General features: G+C 42.1%; 1 protein-coding gene across 1 annotated transcript in view; it reads left to right on the top strand.

The window, feature by feature from the left end:
* LOC115458232 (deleted in malignant brain tumors 1 protein-like) overlaps window positions 1-23,615 on the top strand; it is a 71,192-nt gene continuing 47,577 nt past the window's right edge. The window contains exons 1-4 of the mRNA XM_030188092.1: window positions 1-88; window positions 6,794-7,111; window positions 11,774-12,091; window positions 22,130-22,447. Coding sequence (XP_030043952.1) covers window positions 1-88; window positions 6,794-7,111; window positions 11,774-12,091; window positions 22,130-22,447 — 1,042 coding nt within the window. The remainder of the gene's footprint in view (window positions 89-6,793; window positions 7,112-11,773; window positions 12,092-22,129; window positions 22,448-23,615) is intronic.

A 23,615-nucleotide genomic window follows, 5' to 3' on the forward strand; every position in this document is an offset into this window, starting at 1 on the left:
ATGGGACCTCCTTTCCTGCAGCCTTTGCTTCTGCACCTGCTCCCCATTGAGCTTGTAAAGATTTTATCTTCTCCCTCAATGAGTATGAGTAAGTTATAAAAGTAACATCTGGAAGGGAAATGATCACCCGCCCAAAACCAAAGATACCTTCCTGCACATAGACACCGAGGCACCGATTCCTGTCTCTGGTGTTCTGCAATAGAAAGATGAAACCACAAGGTGTAGGAGCACATAATAGAGCTGTAGACTTGAAAAATACACACTGATACACCAACATCCATCCATACACACATATACACATAGACACACCAACATACATACACAGTCATATCAGCATACATGCACAATCACATCCAGGGCATACTATAATAATATAATGCTAATAATAATAACTTATGTATATACCATCTAAACCAGGAGCTCTAGGTGGTTTACATAAGATAAAATAATTATATAGATCAAGAAAAAGAAGAAAAATACAAAGCAATAATTTATTTATTTATTTATTTATTTGTTTGTTTGTTACATTTGTATCCCACATTTTCCCACCTATTTGTAGGCTCAATGTGGCTTACATAGTACCGGAGAGGCCTTTGCAGGCTCCGGTGTGAACAAATACAAGGTGATGTCATGGTAAGATAAAGTTCATGTGGCATGACCACATTGGGGAAACGTACATCGGAAGAGTTGACTTAATAATATCAGGCAATATAAGACTCACTAATGAAGACACTTCTGAAAGTGCAGACGTCCCATCCATTAAATGAAGCCTAAAGACTGTTCAATTCAGTGAAACCTTTGCCTTCAAATAGTTTATTTCCCTTTTGAATCTTTTCTCACACTGTGCAAGTCTGGCCCCATTGGTTTCTGATTGTGGGAGTTGGGTCTTTTGGGCTTCTAGTTTCTTAATTAAAGCCATTGCATGGTGTAACAGTAGGCGTGATAGGGTGACAGTCCCAGATGTTGTGGAGGGTTGTTGACATCATGTTTAACGCACTGAAGGGTTGTACAACACAGATACAAATCTAAGCTTTTAAAATGTTTTTCTAAATGTCCATAGATACTTCTCCTGGTATCATATCTTAGTCTGGCCCAGTTTCACCCACTTTGTTTTCCTGCTGGTTTGCCTCATCATTCATCGCAGGATCTACAGGGGATAGTGGTCATTGAGGAGTGACTGGATGAGCGGCAGATATGAATGATGAATGGATGAGCATTGGACAGATTATTTGTTCTGGATTTAAGGACAATGGATGAATGGAGGAGGATGAAAGTATTTAGAGTAATGCATGCAGAGCAAGGTTAACCCTTTCATGAGCCCTATGTAAACAAGCACGTTGATTTCCCTCATCATAAGACAAACACATTTAAGAACTCCCATAATCAGGGTCCCTTGAAGTTCTGACTACAAAGGAAAATTGCAGATGAAGAATCAGCCAGATCGAAACACTGTTTTGCCAGCTGTTCCTGCTGATTGGGTACATGGCATAGAGTGTGGGGAGAACGTTCAGACCTCTCTCACTCTTCTTTCTGCCAGCAGCTGACTCACCAAATCAGAAATCTGCTTTGGCAGCTATTGAAATACAGATGTCTGAAAGGTCCATCTTTACATATTTGGGCTTTGCGTAATCTACTACTACTACTTATCATTTCTATAGCGCTACTAGATGTACGCAGCGCTGTACACTTGAACATGAACAGACAGTCCCTGCTCGACAGAGCTTACAATCTAATTAGGACAGACAAACAGGACAAACAAGAGATAAGGGAATATTAAAGTAAGGATGATAAAATAAGGGTTCTGAACAAGTGTACAAGGGTTAGGAGTTAAAAGCAGCATCAAAAAGGTGGGCTTTTAGCTTAGATTTGAAGACGATCAGAGATGGAGCTTGACGTAATCCTGCCCTGGGCACTTGGAAGTTAGAATAATGAATCAGTGAATGGACAGGTAGAGATGCATCAGTTCTACAGGACTTGAAGGAGGCTTGATGGATATCAGATGATGAATTGATTGATTGATTGATGAATAAATAATATGGAGGATTATATGGAGATGTTAAAGTGTCCAATTATTGGATGCCAAATGATTGAAGGACACTGAATGATGGATAAATAGATGATAGACAGATGTTTGGATGAGTCAATCAATGGAACCTTGAATAGATGAATGGATCAAGGGTTAATGGGTGAGCATACAGAAGATATTTCAATGGATAAATAATGATGAATGCATGGTTTATGAGCAGAGACATGGACACTGAATGATTGATTAATAGATAATGAATGGATTGAAGAACTACTACTACTAATAGCATTTGTATAGCGCTACCAGACGCACGCACAATGTAAGAACAATATAAGGAGGATGGCATTGATGGATACATAGCTATATCTGGATGGATGAATGGGTAGATATATAGATGGATGGATGGATGGATAAAAGAATATGCAGATGTATTAATGGATGAACATCTGAGAGGATAGACTCTTTATTTATTTATTTGTGTTTATTGATTGATTTGGATTCAGCTGGTGACCAAAAGGTAACACCTGTGCCCACCATTTCACCACCACCACATCCTTCCAGGCCTAATTTAACAGAAGTGCTGAGATACGGACAGCACACCTGTACATCTGACACAGTGTATTAAAGAGAGGAAGATGCTTTTTTGATATAAGAACCAAACCAGATGTAAAGGCACAGCAGAGGCAGAGCAAAAATCATATATGGTTATGTTGCTTATTCTGAATTTTTATTGGACATTTTGCATATGGGAAACTTCAAGTATTTCATTCCAATATCTTACAAAAAAGGCAAGAACATTTCTCATTGGCTGCTACTGTTACGTTGCGGTCAGTATTTGAGACTCTGACACTCCTCTCAGTTGCTCATACACAGCAGATGAACCCAAGGGGGTGCTGAACCTCCTTCTGAGCTTTCTTGTCAGGTGTAGAAGACCTCACGGAGATCCCCGAGCTGTGGTCACTGCAATCTTAGCAGGGGATCAGTTGTTAGCAGTAGAAGACACCAGGGAAATATTTGACCTTTGATCACTGCAGTGCCGTTAATGGTCAAGTACTCAGGATGACAGTGGTGGGACATCTTTCCTCTCCAGTGGTCTGGCTTTTAATCCTTTATCTCTCTGGAACCCAAGGTACAGTAAATTGTTCAATCTCAGCTGATGAGTAGAGAATATTAACATCAATCAATCAATATTATCTCCAATTTCATGGGAATTATTTTTGGGTCCATCATCTATGGGACCAGCTTGTAAACACCAGGGAGTTTCTGTACAAAGGGATGGGTTAATCTCGTCTCTCTGTGATATTAATTCTGTAATGTGTCTTGGGACCTTTAGGGCTTCTGATACCTTCTCTCGCTATTGTAGTGTTTTAAATAGTACAGCAAATAAGTAATATGTGAAATAACCAAAGGTTACTTTTACAATATAATAGATTTATTTATTTTTATTTATGTATTTATTTATTACATTTGTACTCCGCGCTTTCCCACACATGGTAGACTCAATGTGGCTTACATAGTAATAATATAAAGAATTACAAAGTTGTAAGAAAAATATACAATTTGTAGAAATATACACAGGCCCTTGTACTATAATAAGAGATATAAGCATTTGGGGGCTTATTTCTGGTTCTGCTGTTTGTTTTTGTTTGGGAGGAGTTCACAGCTATTTATTTATTTAAAAACTTAAGTTCCGCACAATTCAAAAGTTCTAAGCGGATCACAAAGCATACATTTATAATATAAAAATCGCAAAATACATAAAAAAATAAGACCTTCAAAGACATAAAAAACACCCATCAGAAGAAAATAATAACTACAATATCAAACACAACCCAGCCACCCTCTCATCTGCCTGTACAAAGAGGAGAGAGTTTAGTTCTGTTTTGATCTCTCTCATGTCCCGAATCCTTCTCAGTCTTAGCGGTAATTTGTTCCATAACACAGGAACTGCTATATAAAATATCGAATTCCTGAGCTCATTTGATCTTATCATATAGTGTGATTGAACATCCAAAATAGAGGTCTATAAAATAACGAGTGGAGTGGAACGGGCAGACGTGAATCGTTTGTTTATGCTTTCCAAAAATAGTAGGACTAGGGGGCATGCAATGAAGCTACAAAGTAGTAAATTTAATACAAATTGGAGAAAATGTTTCTTCACTCAATGTGTAATTAAACTCTGGAATTCGTTGCCAGAGAATGTGGTAAAGGCGGTAAGCTTAGTTGGGTTTAAAAAAAGGTCTGGACGGCTTCCTAAAGGAAAAGTCCATAGTCCGTTATTAAATGGACTCGGGAAAAATCCACTTCTTATTTCTGGGATAAGCAACATAAAAGGTATTGAACTTTTTTGGGATCTTGCCAGGTATTTGTGACCTGGATTGGCCACTGTTGGAAACAGGATGCAGGGCTTGATGGACCTTCGGTCTGTCCCATTATTATTTAAAAAATCATACACATGATTTTAAATTGTATTTGGTATTCAATAGGGAGCCAGGGTAGTCTTTTTAAAATTGGTGAAATGTGCTTTTAACAGTTATAACCCTCCCCTTCTTAACAATTTGCAGCCTGTTTTGTTTCCTTTCCTCTTGCTTGGTTTCCCTTCCCCTGGTTTTCCTCTGAATGTCATTTCTCTCCCTTTATTCTAACTTTTTCCCCTTTACTTTTTTTTTGACTGCTTGTATGTCAAGACCATGTGAATAAATAAATACATTCTACATGATTTTCAAATGAGAGGTTGTTAAAATTAGGCAGTATATAAATTCTTTTCAATAAATATATTTAGTCCTTCCCACATCAAGATTAGCTCACTTGGAAACTACACGACACTCCGTCATTTACTTTCTTGGTCCTAAGCTCTGGAATGATCTACCCCCCCCCCCCCCCCACCCCTGAACCCTCTTTCAAGAAATGTAAACTGAAGACGTACTATTTTTCTATTGGTGTAGGTTATCAGCGATGTTTTTCTTTGCTAGGGTTGTCTCTATGTTTACTATTAATTTTAGTTTAGTTTCCTCTTCTTTGTCTGTTGTCTTTCCTATCTTAATGGAATTCCTTTTTCTTTTCTTTTTTTTTTGTATTTTTTTTAGATTTTATGTAAACTGTCCTCACTTATTTGTTCAGATATGGCAGTGTAACAAATGTTTTTTTTCTACACTTCCAAGAATAATCTTGTTACAGAAAAATGTATAATAGAGCAAAACACTTACATTTACAATTTGTCAAAAGAAAAAATGTATATTATCCTATTTTAGTCCACAATTAGGAGGTGGGGACAAGGCACAATACTCAAGAAAAATATCATTTACTAATCTACAATTAGAGACTTGAAGGGAAGCTCACAGGAGATAAAAAAATAAAAAACAGACTATGGTGTAGATGACAATACCACTTCTGGAACTGAAGTTGGAGTTATTGCTGTCCTGGATTCCAGAAAGGTGTAACAAGTCATCATTTCAAAGGTCAGTAAAAGCCACAGAAATAGCTCAGTAACACATAATCTCCAAGAATCCCAAAAGAAGATCAACAGAATAACAAACCAACAGCTCAGATACAAGTTTAAGAGACAGAGAGAAATTTATGAAATAAGAAAGATATAAGAGATGCTTTTCATAGCACTTACACATGCTTATGGAATCTGGGGAATGGCTTTTACGCTCCCAAACATAGGTAGATTTTCAACCACTATTTAATGTGGTTTCAGTGGGCAGCAGAGACTCCTGCCCCCCCTTAAATCCCACTCTGTGTGGCATTGTGTGGTTTACACCGGGGTGGGTGCAGGGGTTGTAGTTGGGGAGGAGTAGCAGTTATACAGTCACTGGGTCATATCCAGTGCTATCTTTGCCCACTTAGCAATGTGGATGCTGGCATCTAAATATTGACCAGTGGTATGCAATATCGCTAATAGTAGACATGCACATTTCACTACAGCAAGCTTGACTGGCACCTGCAGAACTTTGGGTCTGTGACTGATCCATCTATTCAGTATTACTGCCCAGTTATGACCTGGCATTGAATGTCTAGATTAGATTCAGCCTGTGGAGGTCCACCATGGGCTGAATTTCAGGTGCTTAGGTTCCTAAGTTTGGCTGAAAATAGGGGACAAATTTATAAACCTAAATTAGGATTCTGAGGGCTCCTTTTACTAAGGTGTGCCAAACAATGGCCTGCGCTGGTGTAGGCACATGGATTAGATGCGTGCCGGACCATTTTTCAGTGCGCCTGCCAAAAATACCTACTTTTTGGCCCAAAATGGGCATGCAGCAAAATAAAAATTGACACATGTCCATTTTGGGCTTAGCGGTAGGGTCTCACGTGTTAACCAGGTGGGAATCATGATGCACATACTTTGCTGATGACCTTCCAGTTAGCGCCACATGGTAGAAAATAACAAATATCACATGCACGTAAAAATTAGAATTACTGGCCAGGGCATGCAGTAGGCAGGAGTTCTCATTTGACACTTTTTGTCTTTGGATAGACATCTCTGTGCCTTAAATAAAGGGGTCCTAAATGTAGGTCTTCAGTTTGTTTTGAATATCTTGCCCAGAGAGGCTGGTTCTCAAAAGATGCAGGTACCTAATTTAAGGATTTAGAAGCTCATGTCTTCCTAAATAAAAGTTTCTTTACTGATCAGCCTAAAGATGGGGGAGGGGCTATGGGCTGGGAAATTGGAGATAACGCATCATGATGACTATGGTACATTGTGTGATGCTTCCTGGTAGGTGTCTCTCTTCTCTAACTGTGCTATTTCTCTCTCTCTCTCTCCAGGAGGTGCTCCAGAGCTGAAGCTGGTCCAAGGGCCACGTCCCTGTGCTGGGAGAGTGGAGATTAAAAACAGTGGTCGGTGGGGGACAGTGTGTGATGATTACTGGGATATGCCAGATGCTGAAGTGGTCTGTAGACAGTTGGGGTGTGGATCTGCTCTTGAACCTACCAAAGAAGCCTCTTTTGGTGGAGGTTCCGGACCAATTTGGCTAGATAATGTTAAATGTGCTGGTTCCGAGTCAGTTCTATGGGATTGTGGACATAACGGATGGGAGAACCACAACTGTGGCCATTCAGAAGATGCTGGAGTGATTTGTTCAGGTAAGAAACCAAGAGTTCATGTTATTCGTCAAACACAGGAGATCAGATGGTATAAAATATTAACTGCTGAAGCTAAATTTCCCTATGGTGGAGGCTGTACAGCTCTGACACTATAAAACAGATATTTTTATAAGCCAGGACTTTGAGATATATATTCACACCCCCAGGAGGAAAGAAAAGATCCAGTGACATCCATCACTTTAATAAGATGGCTCCAATCAAAGTTGCTTCTGAAACTAATAGCTTTGGAAACATGATACTTTTGAACAACCAAACTGGCAGCTGCTGCTCAGAACCCCATTTCCTCTTCTGCAAACTTTAGAGACAAACCTGAGTGTGACTCAAAAGAGAAGGCAGGGGAGAGGGTGCTTGTATGAGTCATTGAGGTGTTGGTACCAGAAATCATTGGTTACAGAGACAGGATGCCGGGCTTGATGGACCCTTGGTCTTTTCCCAGTATGGCGGTGCTTATGTTCTTATGTTCTCAGTGGATTCACACAGAAGGGGACTCTCAAAACCAAGGATGTGTGTGAGAGTGCAATGCACACTTACAAGAGGGTAGGGAGGATGGAGGTTTGCACCTGGGAAATAGATTAGAAATACTGAAAACACAACCACCCCAAGATATGTAGATAAGTACATAAGTGTTGTCATACTGGGACAGACCGAAGGTCCATCAAGCCCAGCATCCTGTTTCCAACAGTGGCCAATCCAGGTCACAAATACCTGGCAAGATCCCAGAAAAGCTCAATACATTTCATACTGCTTATCCTAGAAATAAGCAGTGGATTTTCCCCCAAGTCCATTTTAATAATGGCTTAAGGACTTTTCTTTTATGAAGCTATCCAAACCTTTTTTAAACCCCGCTAAGCTAACTGTTTTTACCACATTCTCTGGCAACAAATTCCAGAGTTTAGTTATACATTGAGGGAAGAAATATTTTGGAGGGCTCGCTGTTTCCTCCACAAATGTAACAGGTAGGGGGGATGGGGCTGGATCCACCTGCCTGACAACTGCTCCAGGGACCTGCATACTGCTGTCATGGACCTGAGTATGACATCTGAGGCTGGCATAGAGGCTGGTGATCAATATTTTTAAAGATGTTTTTGAGGGTGGGAGGAGGCTTGTGACCACTGGGGGAGTAACAGGAGGTCATCCCCGATTCCCTCCGGTGGTCATCTGGTCATTTCAGGCACCTTTTTGTGCCTTTGGTCATAAGAAAAATACGACTAGGTGAAAATGTCCAACTGTTCATCAAGGATGTCCTTGTTTATTTTCGATTATGGGTGAAGGACGTCCAAGTGTTAGGCACAACCAAGTCCTGCCTTTGCTACGCCTGCGACATGCCCCCTTGAACTTTGGCCGTCCCTGCGACGGATTGCAGTTGGGGATGTCCAAAATCGGCCTTCAATTATACCGATTTGGACATTTCTATGAGGACGTCCATCTTCCAATTTATGTCGAAAGATGGGCGTCCTTCTCTTTCGAAAATGAGCCCGAGAGCCATCAAAAAAACGCAGTGTCATCTGCTCAGCATGATCTGAGGAAATGAAATAGATTGAGGTACTCAGCCCTCTCCTGATGAAGTCAATTCTTCATTTAATGTTATTTATATTTAATATTATCTTTCATTTATATCATATTTCTAATGTTATTGTATTCTATTGTATTTTATGTAATTTTCAAATGGCAGGTTGTGAAAAATAAGCATGTTAACTCTTATCAATAAATATATAAAAGCTCAAATTTACATTTGTGTCTTCAACTTCCAAATCTGTCATCCATGTGGTACCTATTTAATCTCTCCAGCTACCCTGTACAGGAATATCACTGATAGTTGCATAAAGTACCTGAAATCCATGAGATAACATTATTCTCCAGGGCTAACAATGACACAGCACTGTATGGGATTATTATTATCTGAAGCTATGATAGAAGTAAATCAGTACTTCTATTGTAGCTTCGGATAATACCTCGGCTCTGCTAGAAGATCTCACAGGGAGCAGTGGGTCTAGGAATCAACCAGAGAATGAGCTACCTCAGAACACAAGACCTGGTACAAGAAATGACAATGGTGAGTCCAGTTGGTAATAATGATAAGACCATCAAATGTGAAATAATCACTGGAGGGAGGACTTTAAGGGAAATTCCTTCACTTTAAAAGGGGGGACTGTGATATATTAAGGAAATGAGTTGCTATAAAGAGAATTAAAGAGCAGCTAAGTGGACTGAACATTTATGGCTTGGATACCCTTGACTGTAATATTTTGCTGATCCACCAGTGCACACTGGACATATCACAGACATAGTTGGAGTGCTCGGCAGAGCACAGAAGTTGGAAATAGGAGTGGATGAATCAGCTTCGCTACCAGGAATCATTGTTATCTGCTCTCTTATTTAATATCTTTGCTGTTGTGGAGAAAGGGTTTTTATTTCACACCCGTGCTGGTGATATCCTGATCGAAATCCCTGCAGATGCTGAGGTGTCATTTTCATTCATTGTTTTTGGCGATGGTTGGAGATTGGGCAGAACAGAATACAGTAGACTCACGTCTAATATTCTCAGGTCTAAGTAGTTCTGGGTTGGATGTCAGGGGATGCCTGAGGACCTAAATGTAGTGGTTATTATTCCATAACCTGGGTCCTGTTGGTGCTGCAAAATTTAGGATTTTGGACTTTACTACTGGCTCCACCTGTTAGAGGTACTACAAGGCCCCTTCTGCTTTTAGATTATCATTATAGGCTCTGGTGTTGGGAGGGCTTCTATTATTGCAGTTGGCTGTACTTTGCTTTGCCTGATGTCATCATAAAACCCTCCAGATAATGTGAAATGTAACAGTGTCATCACTGGCTGGTGGCAGTAGGGACTCCTAGAATTTCTGCCAAACTAAAGGCATTGAATAGGTTCCTGCAGCACAAATACAGCTCAAGGTTTGCACCTCATTTTAAGGTCCTGCATGAGGGTGAAGCAGGAACTTAAGGGATGTCCTGAGGTGAATGCTAAGATCAATTGGGATAAAGCCAATTGTTGTCTTAATGTTGCATGTAGCAAAATTGTGCACTGTGGCATAACTTTAGGAGTGAACACTTACGCCTGGTCTAGGGCAGGTGTAAACGGGAGCGTCTGACTGATTCTGGTTAGGAACAGCAATGCTACTGTTCTATAGAGATTGTAGGGCTAATCCAAGGCACAGCCCGTCCCACCAATGCCCCTCCCACTGCCACTCCCACCTTGCCATTGCACAGACGTTATAGGATAATGACTAACGGCATGTACACGCACAAATTCCAGTTGGTGCAAATTAGTTATAATTAGCTGCAATTGGCAATTATTGCTTGTTAAATCTATTTAAATAATTAATTTGCATGTAGAAATGTCCTTATTTGGTAAAACGTGTTCACAAAGTTCTGTGCTAAGCTTTTCATAGCACTTACACATGCTTATGGAATCTGGGGAATGGCTTTTACGCTCCCAAACATAGGTAGATTTTCAACCACTATTTAATGTGGTTTCAGTGGGCAGCAGAGACTCCTGCCCCCCCTTAAATCCCACTCTGTGTGGCATTGTGTGGTTTACACCGGGGTGGGTGCAGGGGTTGTAGTTGGGGAGGAGTAGCAGTTATACAGTCACTGGGTCATATCCAGTGCTATCTTTGCCCACTTAGCAATGTGGATGCTGGCATCTAAATATTGACCAGTGGTATGCAATATCGCTAATAGTAGACATGCACGTTTCACTACAGCAAGCTTGACTGGCACCTGCAGAACTTTGGGTCTGTGACTGATCCATCTATTCAGTATTACTGCCCAGTTATGACCTGGCATTGAATGTCTAGATTAGATTCAGCCTGTGGAGGTCCACCATGGGCTGAATTTCAGGTGCTTAGGTTCCTAAGTTTGGCTGAAAATAGGGGACAAATTTATGAACCTAAATTAGGATTCTGAGGGCTCCTTTTACTAAGGTGCTCTGAAAAATGGCCCGCGCTGGCATAGGCACATGGATTGGATGCGTGCCGGACCAGTTTTCAGTGCGCCTGCCAAAAAGACCTATTTTTTGGCCCAAAATGGACGTGCGGCAAAATAAAAATTGACATATGTCCATTTTGGGCCTGAGACCTTACCACCACTCATTGACTTAGCGGTAGGATCTCACGTGTTAACCAGGTGGGAATCATGGCGCACATACATTGCTGATTACCTTCCAGTTAGCGCCACATGGTAGAAGATGATAAATATTTTCTGCCACGTGTATCAGATGCACATAAAAATTAGAATTACTGGCCGGGGCATGTGGTAGCCAGGCAGTAGTTCTAATTAGACACTTTTTGTATATGGATAGGCACCTCTGTCTCTTAAGTAAAAGGGGCCCTAAATGTAGGTCTTCAGTTTGTTTTGAATATCTTGCCCCGAGAGGCTAGTTCTCAAAAGATGTAGGTACCTAATTTAAGGATTTAGAAGCTCATGTCTTCCTAAATAAAAGTTTCTTTACTGATCAGCCTAAAGATGGGGGGGTGGGGTTATGGGCTGGGAAATTGGAGATAACGCATCATGATGACTATGGTACATTGTGTGATTCCCCCCAGGGGGTGTCTCTCATGTCTTTACCCTCTAACTGTGCTCTTCTCTCTCTCTCTCTCTCTCTCTCTCTCTCTCTCTCTCCAGGAGGTGCTCCGAAGCTGAGGCTGGTCCAAGGGCCAAGTCCCTGTGCTGGGAGAGTGGAGATTAAAAACAGTGGTCGCTGGGGGACAGTGTGTGATGATGACTGGGATATGCCAGATGCTGAAGTGGTTTGTAGACAGTTGGGATGTGGATCTGCTCTTGAAGCTACCGGAAAAGCCTCTTTTGGTAGAGGTTCAGGACCAGTTTGGCTGGCTTATGTTAAATGTGCTGGTTCTGAATCAGTTCTATGGGATTGTGGATATTATGGATGGGAGATACCTTACTGTGACCATTCAGAAGATGCTGGAGTGATCTGTTCAGGTAAGAAACCAAGAGTTCATGTTATAAACAGAAGATCAGATGGTGTAAAATATTAACTGCTGAAGCTAATTTTCCCTATGGTGGAGTCTGTACAGCTCTGACACTATAAAGCAGATATTTTTATAAGCCAGGACTTTGAGATATATTTTCACACCCCCAGGAGGAAAGAAAAGATCCAGTGACATCCATCACTTTAATAAGATGGCTCCAATCAAAGTTGCTTCTGAAACTAATAGCTTTGGAAACATGATACTTTTGAACAACCAAACTGGCAGCTGCTGCTCAGAACCCCGTTTCCTCTTCTGCAAACTTTAGAGACACACCTGAGTGTGACTCACAAGAGAAGGCAGGGGAGAGGGTGCTTGTATGAGTCATTGAGGTGTTGGTACCAGAAATCATTGGTTACAGAGACAGGATGCCGGGCTTGATGGACCCTTGGTCTTTTCCCAGTATGGCGGTGCTTATGTTCTTATGTTTCTCAGTGGATTCACACAGAAGGGGACTCTCAAAACCAAGGATGTGTGTGAGAGTGCAATGCACAGTTACAAGAGGGTTGGGAGGAAGGAGGTTTGCATTGGGGAAATAGATTAGAAATACTGAAAACACAACCAGCCCAAGATATGTAGATAAGTAACATAAGTGTTGTCATACTAGGACAGACTGAAGGTCCATCAAGCCCAGCATCCTGTTTCCAACAGTGGCCAATCCAGGTCACAAATACCTGGCAAGATCCCAGAAAATCTCAATACATTTTATACTGCTTCTCCTAGAAATAAGCAGTGGATTTTCCCCCAAGTCCATTTTAATAATGGCTTAAGGACTTTTCTTTTATGAAGCTATCCAAACCTTTTTTTAAACCCCGCTAAGCTAACTGTTTTTTACCACATTCTCTGGCAATGAATTCCACAGTTTAGTTATACATTGAGGGAAGAAATATTTTGGAGGGCTCGCCGTTTCAGCCACAAACATTACAGGTGGGGGGAGGGATGGGGCAGTAACATATAATCTCCAAGAATCCCCAAAGAAGTTCAACAGAATAACAAACCAAAAGCTCAGATACAAGTTTAAGAGACAGAGAGAAATATATGAAATAAGAAAGATGTTAAGAGATTCCTGAATCTCATCTAATGCCTTTCACACTTCTAAGAGCAACAGAAAAATCCTTCCAAGACAGAGAGGGGCATTTTCAAAAGGGACGTCCAAGGTTTGATGAGGACGTCCTCGCAAAACGTCCCCATCCAGGGGCGAGGAAACCTGCATTTTCGAAACAAGATGGACGTCTATCTTTCATTTCAAAAATACTGTCACGGACATCCAAATCCTTAAATTTGGTCATCCCTAGATTTGGACGTCCCTAGACATGGACGACTTTGGTTTTGAAAATCTCTGAAAATCAGAAACGTCCATCTCAGAAATGACCAAATCCAAGCCATTTGGTCATGGGAGGAGCCAGCATTTCTAGTGCACTGGTCCCCCTAACATGCCAGGACACCAACCGGGCACCCTAGGGGGCACTGCAGTAGACTTCATAAATTGCTCCCAGGAACATAGCTCCCTTACCTTGTGTGCTGAGCCCCCCAACCCCCCCCACAACCCCCTACCCACAACTGTACACCACTACCATAGCTCTTATGGGTGAAGGGAGGCATCTAGATGTTTGTGGTGGGTTTTGGAGGGCTTGCTGTTCCTCCACAAACGTAAAAGGTGAGGGGGGGATGGGGCTGGGTCCACCTGCCTGAAAACTGCTCCAGGGACCTGCATACTGCTGTCATGGACCTGAGTATGACATCTGAGGCTGACATAGAGGCTGGCAATCAATATTTTTAAAGATGTTTTTTGAGGGTGGGAGGGGTTTGTACATAAGTACATAAGTATTGCCATACTGGGAAGGACCAAAGGTCCATCGAGCCCAGCATCCTGTTTCCAACAGAGGCCAATCCAGGTCTCAAATACCCGGCAAGATCCCAAAATTGTACAAAACATTTTATACTGCTTATCCCATAAATAGTGGATTTTCCCCAAGTCCATTTAACGGTCTATGGACTTTTCCTTTAGGAAGCCGTCCAAATCTTTTTTAAATTCAGCTAAGCTAACTGCCTTTCCCACATTCTCTGGCAACAAATTCCAGAGTTTAATTACACGTTGAGTGAAGAAACATTTTCTCTGATTCATTTTAAATTTACTACATTGTAGCTTCATCGCATGCCCCCTAGTCCTAGTATTTTTGGAGAGCGTGAACAGACGCTTCACATCTACCCGTTCAACGCCACTCATTATTTTATAGACCTCTATCATATCTCCCCTCAGCAGCCTTTTCTCCAAGCTGAAGAGCCCTAGCCGCTTTAGCCTTTCCGCTTAGGGAAGTCGTCCCATCCCCTTTATCATTTTCGTCACCCTTCTCTGCACCTTTTCTAATTCCACTATATCTTTTTTGATACGCGGCGACCAGAATTGAACACACTATTCGAGGTGCGATCGCACTATGGAGCGATAAAAAGGCATTATAACATCCTCATTTTTGTTTTCCATTCCTTTCCTAATAATCCCTAACATTCTATTTGCTTTCTTAGCCGCAGCAGCACACTGAGCAGAACGTTTCAACGTATCATCAACAACGATACCTAGATCCCTTTCTTGGTCCGTGACTCGTAACGTGGAACCTTGCATGACGTAGCTATAATTCAGATTCATCTTTCCCACATGCATCACTTTGCACTTGCTCACATTAAACGTCATCTGCCATTTAGACGCCCAGTCTCCCAGTCTCGAAAGGTCCTCTTGTAATTTTTCACAATCCTCCCGCGATTTAACGACTTTGAATAACTTTGAGTCATCAGCAAATTTAATTACCTCACTAGTTATTCCCATCTCTAGGTCATTTATAAATATGTTAAAAAAGCAGTGGTCCCAGCACAGAGCCTTGGGGAACCTCACTAACTACAATTCATATACTTTCCACAATGTGATTTTCCGGATTTAATTTGTGATATGCTATCTCTCACTGTTACCAATAACCTACCCTTCAATTATGGGCTGCTCATGTCTTTGTCAGTGGGCAAACTTACAAAATCAGCAAGGGATCAAATACTTATTTCCACCACTGTAGCTTTCCTTATCAGTGCTTTGCATTTGACTTGACATTCCTTATGCCGTTTCTTATTATTTTCAGTCAGTTCCTTCTTCCATTTTCTGAAGGATTTTCTTTTAGCTCTAATAGCTTCCTTCACCTCACTTTTTAACCACGCCGGCTGTTGTTTGGTCTTCCGTCCTCCTTTTTTAATACATGGAATATATTTGGCCTGGGCTTCCTGGATGATGTTTTTGAACAGCCTCCACGCGTGATGTAAATTTTTGACCCTCACAGTCGCTCCTCTTAAGTTTTCTTTTCACTGTTCTTCTCATTTTATCATAATCTCCTTTTTCCATTACCTCCCGCACCAGATCATGCGCTCCACTAAGGACTAGGTCTAGCATTTTTCCTTCTCTCGTCAGTTCCTGTACCAGCTGCTCCATAAAGCTGTCCTTGATTTCATCAAGGAATTTTACCTCCCTAGCATGTCCCAATGTTACATTTACCCAGTCAATATTGGGGTAATTGAAATCACCCATTATTATTGTGTTGCCCAGTTTGTTTGCATCCCTAATTTCCTTTAACATTTCTGCATCCGTCTGTTCATCCTGGCCAGGAGGATGGTAGTACACTCCTATCATTATCCTTTTTCCCTTTATACATGGAATTCCCTCCGGTGGTCATCTGGTCATTTCGGGCACCTTTTTGTGCCTTGGTCGTAAGAAAAACACGACCAGGTGAAAACGTCCAAATGTTCGTCAAGGATGTCCTTGTTTCTTTCAATTATGGGTGAAGGACGTCTAAGTGTTAGGCACGACCAAGTCCCGCCTTTGCTACGCCTCCGACATGCCCCGTGAACTTTGGCTGTCCCTACGACAGATTGCAGTTGGGGACGTCCAAAATCGGCTTTCGATTATACTGATTTGGATGTTTCTGTAAGAAGGACGTCCATCTTACAATTTATGTCAAAAGATGAGTGTCCTCTTTCGAAAATGAGCCCGAGAGCCATCAAAGAAACGCAGTGTCATCTGCTCAGTATGATCTGAGGAAATTAAATGAAGAATTGATTTCATCAGGAGAGGGCTGAATACCATAATCTATTTCATGTTATTTATATTTAATATTATTTTTCATTTATATCATATTTCTAATGTTATTGTATTCTATTGTAGTTTATGTAATTTTCAAATGACAGGTTGTGACAAATAAGCATGTTAACTCTTATCAATAAACAGATAAAAGCTCAAATTTACATTTGTGTCTTCAACTTCCAAATCTGTCATCCATGTGGTACCTATTTAATCTCTCCAGCTACCCTGTACAGGAATATCACTGATAATCCCATACAGCCCTGGAGAATAATGTTATCTCATGGATTTCAGGTACTTTATGCAACTATTAGTTCCTGACTGATTTACTTCTATCATAGCTTCGGATAATACCTTGGCTCTACTACTACTACTACTACTACTACTTATCATCTCTGTAGCGCTACAAGGCATACGCAGTGCTGTACTGCTAGAAGATCTCACAGGGAGCAGTGGGTCTAGGAATCAACCAGAGAATGAGCTACCTCAGAACACAAGACCTGGTGCAAGAAATGACAATGGTGAGTCCAGTTGGTAATAATAATCACTGGAGGGAGGACTTTAAGGGAAATTCCTGCAGTGGTACTTTAATTATTTTTATAGCAACTAATTTCCTTAATATATCACAGTCCCCCCTTTTAAAGTAAAGAGCAGCTATGAGGACTGAACATCTATGGCTTGGATACCCTTGACTGTAATATTTTGCTGATCCACCAGTGCACACTGGACATATCACAGACATAGTTGGAGTGCTCGGCAGAGCACAGAAGTTGGAAATAGGAGTGGATGAATCAGCTTCGCTACCAGGAATCATTGTTATCTGCTCTCTTATTTAATATCTTTGCTGTTGTGGAGAAAGGGTTTTTATTTCACACCCGTGCTGGTGATATCCTGATCGAAATCCCTGCAGATGCTGAGGTGTCATTTTCATTCATTGTTTTTGGCGATGGTTGGAGATTGGGCAGAACAGAATACAGTAGACTCACGTCTAATATTCTCAGGTCTAAGTAGTTCTGGGTTGGATGTCAGGGGATGCCTGAGGACCTAAATGTAGTGGTTATTATTCCATAACCTGGGTCCTGTTGGTGCTGCAAAATTTAGGATTTTGGACTTTGGCTCCACCTAGTTTCTTCCAGATAGAGACAAGTTTTTAGATCTTTGAGTGCTGTAGTATTTGAGGTACTACAAGGCCCCTTCTTCTTTAGTATTACAGGCTCTGGTGTGCAGTTGGCTGTACTTTGCTTTGCCTGATGTCATCATAAAACCCTTCCAGATAATGTGAAATGTAACAGTGTCATTGCTGACTGGTGGCAGTAGGGACTCCGAGAATTTCTCCCAAACTAAAGGCATTGAATAGGTTCCTGCAGCACAAATACAGCTCAAGGTTTCCAACTCATATTTAAGGTCCTGCATGAGGGTGAGGCAGGAACTTAAGGGAGGTCCTGAGGTGAATGCTAAGATCAATTGGGATAAAGCCAATTGTTGTCTTAATGTTGCATGTAGCAAAATTGTGCACTGTGGCATAACTTTAGGCGTGAACACTTACGCCTGGTCTAGGGCAGGTGTAAACGGGTGCGTCTGACTGATTCTGGTTAGGAACAGCAATGCTACTGTTCTATAGAGATTGCAGGGCTAATCCAAGGCACAGCCCGTCCCACCAATGCCCCTCCCACTGCCACTCCCACCTTGCCATTGCACAGACGTTATAGGATAATGACTAACGGCATGTACACGCACAAATTCCAGTTGGTGCAAATTAGTGATAATTAGCTGCAATTGGCAATTATTGCTTGTTAAATCTATTTAAATAATTAATTTGCATGTAGAAATGTCCTTATTTGGTAAAACGTGTTCACAAAGTTCTGTGCTAAGCTTTTCATAGCACTTATGGAATCTGGGGAATGGCTTTTACGTTCCCAAACATAGGTAGATTTTAAACCACTATTTAATGTGGTTTCAGTGGGCAGCAGAGACTCCTGCCCCCCCTTAAATCCCACTCTGTGTGGCATTGTGTGGTTTACACCGGGGTGGGTGCAGGGGTTGTAGTTGGGGAGGAGTAGCAGTTATACAGTCACTGGGTCATATCCAGTGCTATCTTTGCCCACTTAGCAATGTGGATGCTGGCATCTAAATATTGACCAGTGGTATGCAATATCGCTAATAGTAGACATGCACGTTTCACTACAGCAAGCTTGACTGGCACCTGCAGAACTTTGGGTCAGTGACTGATCCATGTATTCAGTATTACTGCCCAGTTATGACCTGGCATTGAATGTCTAGATTAGATTCAGCCTGTGGAGGCTGAAAATAGGGGACAAATTTATGAACCTAAATTAGGATTCTGAGGGCTCCTTTTACTAAGGTGCTCTGAAAAATGGCCCGCGCTGGCATAGGCACATGGATTGGATGCGTGCCGGACCATTTTTCAGTGCGCCTGCCAAAAAGACCTATTTTTTGGCCCAAAATGGACGTGCGGCAAAATAAAAATTAACACATATCCATTTTGGGCCTGAGACCTTACCACCACTCATTGACTTAGCGGTAGGGTCTCACGTGTTAACCAGGTGGGAATCATGATATCGCAGCAACTGAAATGACAGGGAAGTGGTGACAGGAAGAAGCGATATGGATCACCTTAAAAAGAGAGGATAGATCCTTGGTCCATGTGGGTGTTGTCTACAGACCCCCGACACAAATTGAGGAACTGGATAAAGATCTGATCGCGGATATTCAAAAGTTGGGAAAGAAAAGAGAGGTGCTGTTGTTGGGAGATTTTAATCTGCCGGATGTAGATTGGAAGGTTCCTTCTGCAAAATCGGAAAGAAGTAGAGAGATTGTGGATGCTTTCCAAAGTGCTCTGCTCAGACAAATGGTGACGGAACCCACAAGAGAGGGAGCGACGCTGGATCTGGTGCTCACGAATGGAGATAGTGTGTCAAATGTCTGAGTGGCTGTGCACCCGGGAAGCAGTGACCATCAAACGGTTTGTTTTGATATAACGGCTCATTTGGTTAGCAGCCACTCTAAACTCAAAGTCCTGGACTTTAAGCAAACTGACTTTAACAAAATGGGGGAATACCTGAGGAAGGAGCTGATGGGCTGCAAGGACGCACAACACGTGGAAGGACAGTGGTCCAAGCTGAAAGAAGTAATAAACGGGGCCACAGACCTTTATGTAAGGAGAGTAAATAAAAGCAAGAGAAAAAGGAAACCGATATGGTTTACAAAGCAAGTGGCTGAGAAAATAAAGGCTAAAGAATTAGCATTCCAGAAATACAAAAAATCTCAAGTAGAGGAACACGGGGAGGAATACCAAATGAAAATGAAAGAAGCCAAGAGAGAGGTACGTCTGGCGAAAGCGCAAGCGGAAGAACAAATGGCTAGAAATGTACAAAGGGGAGACAAAAACTTCTTCAGGTATATTAGTGAAAGGAGAAAGACTAAAAAGGGAATTGTGAAACTAAAAGATACTGCGAAACGTTATGTAGAAAATGATGAAGAAAAAGCCAATTTGCTAAATAGATACTTTTGTTCTGTTTTCACTGAAGAAAATCCTGGGGAAGGACCGAGAGGGGCTGGCAAAAGTACACCTGAGAATGAGGTGGATAGAGCACCGTTCACGGAAGAGAGTGTGTATGAACAACTTGGAAAGCTAAAGATGGACAAAGCCATGGGGCCGGACAGGATCCACCCCAGAATACTGAGGGAGCTCAGAGAGGTTCTGGCGGGTCCTCTTAAAGATTTGTTTAATAAATCCTTGGTGACGGGAGAGGTTCCGAGGGATTGGAGAACGGCGGACGTGGTCCCTCTTCACAAAAGTGGTGATAGGGAAGAAGTTGGAAACTACAGGCCGGTAAGCCTCACTTCGGTTATTGGAAAAGTAATGGAAGCGATGCTGAAGGAAAGGATAGTGAATTTCCTGGAAGCCAATAAGTTGCAAGATCCAAGACAACATGGCTTCACCAAAAGGAAATCGTGCCAAATGAATCTCATTGAATTCTTTGACTGGGTGACAGGAGAATTAAATCAAGGACGTGCTATGGACGTCATCTACTTAGATTTCAGCAAGGCTTTTGACACGGTTCCCCACAGGAGGCTCTTGAATAAACTAGAAGGGCTGAAGATAGGACCCGAAGTGGTGAACTGCATTAGGAACTGGTTGACGGGCAGACGCCAGAGGGTGGTGGTGAACGGAGTTCGCTCGGAGGAGGGAAAGGTGAGTAGTGGGAGTGCCTCAGGGATTGGTGCTGGGGCCCATTCTGTTCAATATATTTGTGAGCGACATTGCCGAAGGGTTACAAGGTAAGGTTTGCCTTTTTGCGGATGACACCAAGATTTGCAACAGAGTGGACACCCCGGAGGGAGTGGAAAACATGAAAAAGGATCTGAAGAAGCTGGAGGAATGGTCTAACGTTTGGCAATTAAAATTCAATGCGAAGAAATGCAAAGTGATGCACTTAGGGAGTAGAAATCCAAGGGAGGCGTATGTGTTAAGCGGGGAGAGCCTGATAGACATGGATGGGGAGAGGGATCTTGGGGTGATAGTATCTGAAGACCTGAAGGCGATGAAACAGTGCGACAAGGCGGTGGCCATAGCGAGAAGGTTGCTAGGCTGTATAGAGAGAGGAGTGACCAGCAGAAGAAAGGAGGTTTTAATGCCCCTGTATAAGACGTTGGTGAGGCCCCACCTGGAGTATTGTGTTCAGTTTTGGAGGCCGTACCTTGCGAAGGATGTAAAAAAATGGAAGCGGTGCAAACAAAAACTACGAGGATGGTATGGGATTTGCATTACAAGACGTATGAGGAGAGACTTGCTGACCTGAACATGTATACCCTGGAGGAAAGGAGGAACAGGGGTGATATGATACAGACGTTCAAATATTTGAAAGGTATTAATCCGCAAACGAATCTTTTCCGGAGATGCGAAGGCGGTAGAACGAGAGGACATGAAATGAGATTGAAGGGGGGCAGACTCAGGAAAGATGTCAGGAAGTATTTCTTCACGGAGAGGGTGGTGAACGCTTGGAATGCCCTCCCGCGGGAGGTGGTGGAGATGAAAACGGTAACGGAATTCAAACATGCGTGGGATAGGCATAAAGGAATCCTGTGCAGAAGGAAGGGATCCTCAGAAGCTTAGCTGAACTTGGGTGGCGGGGGGAAGAGGGGTTGGTGGTTGACAGGCTAGGATAGGGGAGGGCAGACTTATACGGGGTCTGTGCCAGAACCGGTGATGGGAGGCGGGAAATACTGCTGGGCTTATACGGTCTGTGCCCTGGAAGAGACAGATACAATTCAAGGTAAGGTATACACATATGAGTTTATCTTGGGCAAGACTAGATGGACCGTGCAGGTCTTTTTCTGCCGACATCTACTATGTTACTATGTTACTATGACGCACATACATTGCTGATTACCTTCCAGTTAGTGCCACATGGTAGAAAATAACAAATATCAGATGCACATAAAAATTAGAATTACTGGCCGGGGCATGTGGTAGCCAGGGAGTAGTTCTAATTTGACACTTTTTGTATATGGATAGACACCTCTGTGCCTTTAGTAAAAGGGCCCTAAATGTAGGTCTTCAGTTTGTTTTGAATATCTTGCCCAGAGAAGCTGGTTCTCAAAAGATGTAGGTACCTAATTTAAGGATTTAGAAGCTCATGTCTTCCTAAATAAAAGTTTCTTTACTGATCAGCCTAAAGATGGGGGGCCATGGGCTGGGAAATTGGAGATAACGCATCATGATGACTATGGTACATTGTGTGATGCTCCCTGGGAGGTGTCTCTCAGGTCTCTCTTCTCTAACTGTGCTATTTCTCTCTCTCTCTCTCTCTCTCTCTCTCTCTCTCTCTCTCTCTCTCTCTCTCTCTCTCTCTGCAGGAGGTGCTCAGGAGCTGAAGCTGGTCCAAGGGCCAAGTCCCTGTGCTGGGAGAGTGGAGATTAAAAACAGTGGTCGCTGGGGGACAGTGTGTGATGATGACTGGGATATGCCAGATGCTGAAGTGGTCTGTAGACAGTTGGGATGTGGATCTGCTCTTGAAGCTACCGAAAAAGCCTCTTTTGGTAGAGGTTCAGGACCAATTTGGCTGGCTGTTGTTAAATGTGCTGGTTCTGAGTCAGTTCTATGGGATTGTGGACATAACGGATGGGAGAAACATGACTGTGACCATTTAGAAGATGCTGGAGTGATTTGTTCAGGTAAGAAACCAAGAGTTTATGTTATGGAGATCAGATGACATAAAATATTAACTGCTGAAGCTAATTTTCCCTATGGTGGAGTCTGTACAGCTCTGACACTATAAAGCAGATATTTTTATAAGCCAGGACTTTGAGATATATTTTCACACCCCCAGGAGGAAAGAAAAGATCCAGTGACATCCATCACTTTAATAAGATGGCTCCAATCAAAGTTGCTTCTGAAACTAATAGCTTTGGAAACATGATACTTTTGAACAACCAAACTGGCAGCTGCTGCTCAGAACCCCGTTTCCTCTTCTGCAAACTTTAGAGACACACCTGAGTGTGACTCACAAGAGAAGGCAGGGGAGAGGGTGCTTGTATGAATCATTGAGGTGCTGGTACCTGAAATCATTGATTACAGAAAAAGTAATTTCAGTTTCTCAGTGGATTCACACATAAGGGGACTCTCAAAACCAAGTATGTGTCTGAGAGTGCAATGCACATTTACAAGAGGGTTGGGAGGAAGGAGGTTTGCACCGGGGAAATAGATTAGAAATATTGAAAACACAACCAGCCCAACATATGTAGATAAGTACATATAAGTATGTAAGTACATAAGTGTTGCCATACTGGCACAGACTGAAGGTCCATCAAGTCCAGCATCCTGTTTCCAACAGTGGCCAATCCAGGTCACAAATACCTGGCAAGATCCCAGAAAAGTTCAATACATTTTATGCTGCTTATCCTAGAAATAAGCCGTTGGATTTTCCCCCAAGTCCTTTTTAATAATGGCTTAAGGACTCCTCTTTTAGGAAGCTAGCCAAACCTTTTTTTAAACCCCACTAAGCTAACTGTTTTTACCACATTCTCTGCCAACGAATTCCAGAATTTAGTTATACATTGAGGGAAGAAATAGTTTCTCTGATTTTGTTTTAAATTTGCTACTTTGTAGCTTCATTGAGTGCCCTCTAGTCCTACTATTTTTGGAAAGGGTAAACAAGCGATTCAAATCTACCTGATCCACTCCTCTCAATATTTTATAGACCTCTATCATATCTCCACTCAGACGTCTTCTCTCCATAGGAAAGTCATCCCATCCCCTTTATCATTTTCGTAGCCCTTCTCTGCATCTTTTCTAATTCCACTCTGTTTTTTGAGATGCGGTGACCAGAATTGCACACAATTT

Source organism: Microcaecilia unicolor, chromosome 14 (genome assembly GCF_901765095.1).
Source record: "Microcaecilia unicolor chromosome 14, aMicUni1.1, whole genome shotgun sequence".
Lineage (NCBI taxonomy): Eukaryota > Metazoa > Chordata > Amphibia > Gymnophiona > Siphonopidae > Microcaecilia > Microcaecilia unicolor.